General features: G+C 47.0%; 1 protein-coding gene across 1 annotated transcript in view; it reads right to left on the reverse strand.

The window, feature by feature from the left end:
* Nucleotides 1-1,962: 1,962 nt before the first annotated feature.
* arl2 (ADP-ribosylation factor-like 2) overlaps nucleotides 1,963-5,613 on the reverse strand; it is a 10,137-nt gene continuing 6,486 nt past the window's right edge. Inside the window, exons 4-5 of the mRNA XM_043682739.1 lie at nucleotides 4,888-4,968; nucleotides 1,963-2,980 (exon numbers count right to left, since the gene is read on the reverse strand). Of these exons, the coding sequence (XP_043538674.1) occupies nucleotides 2,846-2,980; nucleotides 4,888-4,968 (216 nt within the window). The 3' untranslated portion in view covers nucleotides 1,963-2,845. The remainder of the gene's footprint in view (nucleotides 2,981-4,887; nucleotides 4,969-5,613) is intronic.

The following is a 5,613-nucleotide window of genomic DNA, read 5'->3' on the forward strand; positions in this document are numbered from 1 at the left end:
ATAACACAATCTGAAGCTTTGGGGGTATAAGACTGGGGAAAATTGAACAGTTGAGAGGAGAACTGCTAAGCCCCAGCATGTAAAAAGACTGCCCAAAAAATATCTTTATTGATCAGTAACCTGTGAAGCAGAAAACCTGAAGAAGACCGAGAGAACAAAAGCTGCCTGGACTTGAGATGTTTTGTTTTGTAAATCGTAATTGGGAGTTTTATCAGACTACTACTTTAGAAGGGAAGGTAACAAATAGGTTAGAGTAGGGCTTATCAAATTTTCACAGATTACTGCATGGGATAGATCTTTTCTGTGTTGCTGGTTTTAAATTAAGCAGGAGGGTTTACCCCGTGTCACAACAATTTCAATTATACCCAGAGTACTAAAACCCAATCGAGTTTGAATTTAGTGTTTTAACAACATCAAACCAATGAAGGGGAACGATGTTGGAGGTGTTAAAAATGCAGGCATTTTGAAAATTGGTCAGAACAACTGCCACTGATCAGCACAACACCTGCCGTAGAACTGCCTATCTAACAACATGCTCTCAAAGAAATAAGGCAGCCCTTTAACAAAAGGTTCCTTTTCCTGTACAAGCAAAACGACAACCCAGGGAGCTCAGAAGACGGAAAAGTGAAGACAGTGAAGATGACAGAGACTCTGTGGATTTGAGATTAAGTTAATGTAATGTTTAAATAGTGGGTTACTGGAACAGCATGTTAATAGGATTGTGTTCAGTTAAGGGAAAGCGTGTTCGGTTTGTTAGTAGTTTTGCTTAGTGTTCACTATTAGAGTTAGGAAAATAAATTATTTTTCTTTAAATAGTGGAAATTAAGAGTTCTCTGTCACTCACACATTTCAACAGATTATGAGGTGAGGCGAGCTTTTAGATTAGATTAGATTCCCTACAGTGTTGAAACAGGCCCTTCGGTCCAACAAGTCTACACCGACCCTCTGAAGAGTAACCCACCTCGACCCTGTATTTACCCTTGCCTTGTGGGAGGAAACCGGAGCACCCAGAAAAAACCCACGCAGACACGGGGAGAATGTGCAAACTCCACACAGACAGTCGCCCGAGGCTTGAATCGAACCCGGATCCCCGGTGCTGTGAAGCAGCAGTGCTAACCACTGAGTACCGTGCCACCCTAAGATGTTACAGGCAGTGCCTCACAGACCGCTGGGATCCTTCAGCGCCCTGGGGTCTGCAGTGAAGGCTGGAGTGAGGATTCAAACTGCAAATATTAACCAAGTCAGACCAGCCATTGAATGGGACAGCAACACAATGGCTGAATGGCCTACTTACATATAGAGTTATAGAATCCCTACAGTGTGGAAACAGGCCCTTCAGCCGAACAAGTCCACACCGACCCTCTGAAGAGTATCCCACCCAAATCCATTCCCCCTACCCTATTACTCTACATTTACCCCAGATTAATGCACCTAACCTGCACGTCTCTGAATGCTATGGGTCATTTATCATGGCCAATCCACCCGAACCTACTATCTTTGGACTGTGGGAGGGAACCAGAGCACCTGGAGGAAACCCCACACAGACACAAGGATAGAATGTGCAAACTCCACACAGACACCCGAGAGTGGAATCGAACTCGGGTCCCTGGCGATGTGAGGCAGCAGGGCTAACCCACTGTGCCACCCTTTTCTGGGTGCTTGGTTTTAATTAACAGAGGGGTTCGATCTCTGCCTAATATGAAGACGACAAGATAATCACAGAGGTGGCAAAGTATGCAGAACAATGGTCAAAACGTTGTTGGAGCGAAAGCTCCCCTCCCCCGCTCAAGGGGCCAAATTCCCCGGGAGAAGTCTCAACCTTAGAAACACTCAGGGCGAGGGAGTTCGAGGGAGGAATGAGACGCAGAATTTCTGTCGAAAACTGACTTGGTGAATGACTTAATGCCAACAATTCATTGGTGAACGTACACAATATGGAATGATTCAACACAGAGAAGCCAGTTCTGTTTTTCTTTAAATGTAATGTTCTGCACTGTAAAATAATTTAAACAAGAGTTAACCAGCAAGACAATACAAACAAAGTCATCAGTGCCCTTCCCACGTTCTGATCACCATGCTGGTGGACTCAGACCTCCCCACAGTTGCCACGGAAACTGGGCTCAAAACACAAACGAGCGACAAAATGCCAACAGGAGGCACCCTGGGCAAGACCACGGCTTGTGCCGCGTGCCACAAATCACCACACCCACAAACAAAGTGATGGGGCAGGGAGGTAAAGAGGGAGGTAAAGAGAGAGGTGGGGGAGAGAGGAGGTGTCAGATAAGTGACAGGGAGGGTCAGGGAGGTAAAGGAAGGATGGGGAGGGTATGCGACAGGAGGAAGGAGGATGGGAGAGGGAGTCAGTGGGAGAAATGGACTGGCAGGTTGGAAAGCACAGGGAAGAAGGGGGCGAAAGACAGATAGAGACAGCTGGAAAAAAGGATGGTTCAATAAAGGGAGAGAGATGGTTCTATCGCATCAGTACAGGCATCCCGAACACTGCTCAGAAATGAAAGTGACCATCTTCGCCACAACAGGCCTGTGAAACCAAGTGGAGTTTGTGACGGAAGTGATCCAGAATTGTGTCCCCATGTCCACAAGAAAAGACATTTACATTTTATCAAAGCGAACGTTTTCCCAGGTGACATTTCTCTACTCCCGGCGTTCAGGACGTTAGCCACCGCGTTCAAACTCTGTTTATACCATCCAGTACTCTTCCATCTCTCAAAATACAAACCAAACACAGCAGGTGTCAGACGGCCTGTGTGACAATCACATTGAGATAGGTGGGGGTGGTGCTGTAGTGACAGGGGGAGGGGGGGTGTGGGGAGCTGGGGTAGCGGTGTCAATCCGCAGTAAATATTCGGCAGGATATGTCATCCATCAGCCAGTCAATTCCAGCCAGCAGGTTCTCCCCAGTCACTGCGCTGCAGTCTCGGATACACCAATGGTGGGTCTTAATACTGTCAAGGTCCAGCGTCTGTGAAACAAAGTGGAGGTAGGGAGGGTGTTAGGAGGTGTGAGAAAAACACATCAACGACAATTTGCAATCACGCATGTGCCACTCACAGAATGAAACGTCCCAAACATTTCACGGCAAGCAACGTCGCGGTATATTTTGACAGGATACCAAAAGAAACTGGCACCCCAGAGGAGGAGAAGGGGAGAGGTTTAGGGAGGGAATTCCAGAGTTTAGGGAGCCAGGCTAGCACAGCTCCTGAAATGGTGATAATGACGGGAATCGAGGGGACGCTGAAGAGGCCAGATTAGAGGAGCGTGGAGATTTCAGAAGGTTGGATGAGCACTTCAGACACACTCCTGTTCATATACGTTCTTCACACACTAGCTGAGTGACAGGAGACAAGAGAGTTGGGTGGAGTGGGGTTGGGGTGGTGAATGATCAGGCTCTAACCAGAAGGATATAAGGAGTGGAGTTCTATAGGCTCTGTTTTGAGACCTCAGCTCTTCATTGCCTTTACTAACAATTCAAGATGATGGGATAGGGAATCACATATCTACATTTTCCAATGATATTGTGCACAGTGCAAATGATAAGGAAGTGCTAAGAAATTCAGTGAAACAGAGGTAAATGGAATTCTATGGGGTTATATGTGACATCGTTCACTTTGGAGCTAAAAGAGGTAGAACGGTGGTCTTTGTAAATGGGAAAGGCTTGAAGTGGTGGAGGACCACAGAGACTTTGGGGGTCCTGGTAAACAGATCATTCAAGTGTCCCGAACACAGTCAGAAAATAATCAGGAAGGCTGATTATTTGGTTGTCATCTGGCTGGCAATCAGTAACTAGTGGTGTGCCTCAGGGATCAGCATTGAGACCACAATTAGTCACAGTTTACAGAGATGATTTGGAGTTGGGGACTGCATGTAGTGTGTCAAAGTGTGCACATGACACGAAGATGAGTGTGCAGAGGAACATTGATACTTTAAGTGAATGGGCATTGGTCTGGCGGGTGGAATTAAGGACTGTTACTTGAAAACAGTTAAAAAGTTTCAGCACGCTGCTATGCAGAGGGACCTGGTCTGCAGGTACAACAGGTAATTAGGAAGGCAAATGGAATTTTGTCCTTCATTGCTAAAGGGATTGATTTTAAAAGCAGGGAGGTTATGTTGCAGCTGTATAGCGTGCTGGTGAGGGCACACCTGGAGTACTGTATGCAGTTTTGGTCTCCTTACTTGAGAAAGGATGTACTGGCACTAGAGGTGGTGCAGAGGAGGTTCACTAGGTTGATTCCGGAGTTGAGGGGGTTGGCTTATGAGGAGAGACTGATTATACTCATTGGAATTTGGATGAAAGGGGGGGGTGGAAATCTTATAGAAACATATAAAATAATGAAAGGAATACATAAGATAGATGTAGAGAGGAATGTTTCCCACTGGTGGGTGAAACTAGGACAAGAGGGTACAACCTCAAAATGAGGGGGAGCAGGTTTCAGATTGAATTGAGAAGGAACGCCTTCACAAGGAACGGGTTATGAATCCGTGGAATTCCCTGCCCAGTGAAGTAATTGAGGCTACTTCAGTAAGTGTTTTTAAAGGTAAGATAGATATGTTTTTGTACAATAAAAGAATTAAGGGTTACGGTGGGAGGGCAGGCAAGTAAAGCTGAGGCCACTAAATACCCGAAGAGTCATTACTGAGCAAATGAATGCTGTATTTTGAAAAAGGTGGGGGGGATGGGGTTGGGTGTTTGAAGGCCTTTGGAGGAAAAGGGGAGGAGGAAATCGATTAAGGATTGAAAGGGCTCATCTCACTGAATACAAAGCGAGGATGGTGATAATGGGCCTGCAGATGGGTAGACAGAAAACAGGGTGGCTCTGTCTGCTCAGAGGCTCCTGTGAGCGTGAAAACATTGTCCAAACCAGCTCTTACATCTTTAATGGCATCCGAGGTCAGTGCTCCAGGCAGATCCTGCTTGTTGGCGAACACCAAGAGAGTAGCTCCAGCCAGACGCTGTACAAAAGAGGAAGCAGATCATAGAGAGTTGTTAAACAATATTTGACACTGCAAAGGGTCGGTCAGAGGGCGAGAAACCTTCCGCAGGAGCAGGCAGCTCTCCTACACTCTGAGCCAAGCTACCATTCTTTTCTTTGGCATGTGACATGGGGTATTCAGCTGTGAAAGGCTTCACGTTCAGGACCACAATCTTCACTTTCAGAAGACTGGTCAGATGTTCACAGACTATGTTCACAGACAGAGGATGTCAGCAGATATCGGTCACTTCCAACACCCGTAGCCCAGCTCCAAAACCCACTGCCCCGTTACCCGCATCCCACAGGTCCCTCAGTACCAACGTAGGGCCACCAAGCCAGAGCAACTCAGGCACAGCTGAGTACGTTCCCAGAGATGGCTGGCTAAATCAACATTGGGAGTATGTTTGGTTTTGGGGGGGCGGGAACAGCTATACACATGCCCAGTCCTTTTGTTTAAGAAACATTCCTCTGACTGTACTTAACAGCCAACACATAGTGCCTCCCCTTTAATCACAACCAATCACAAGGTGCACTGACATGACAAGCGCAGTGCTCCCCCCACACTGACCCTCCGACAGTGCGGCGCTCCCTCGGTACTGACCCTCCGTCAGTGCGGCGCTCCCTC

Source organism: Chiloscyllium plagiosum, chromosome 45, assembly GCF_004010195.1.
Source record: "Chiloscyllium plagiosum isolate BGI_BamShark_2017 chromosome 45, ASM401019v2, whole genome shotgun sequence".
Taxonomy (NCBI): domain Eukaryota; kingdom Metazoa; phylum Chordata; class Chondrichthyes; order Orectolobiformes; family Hemiscylliidae; genus Chiloscyllium; species Chiloscyllium plagiosum.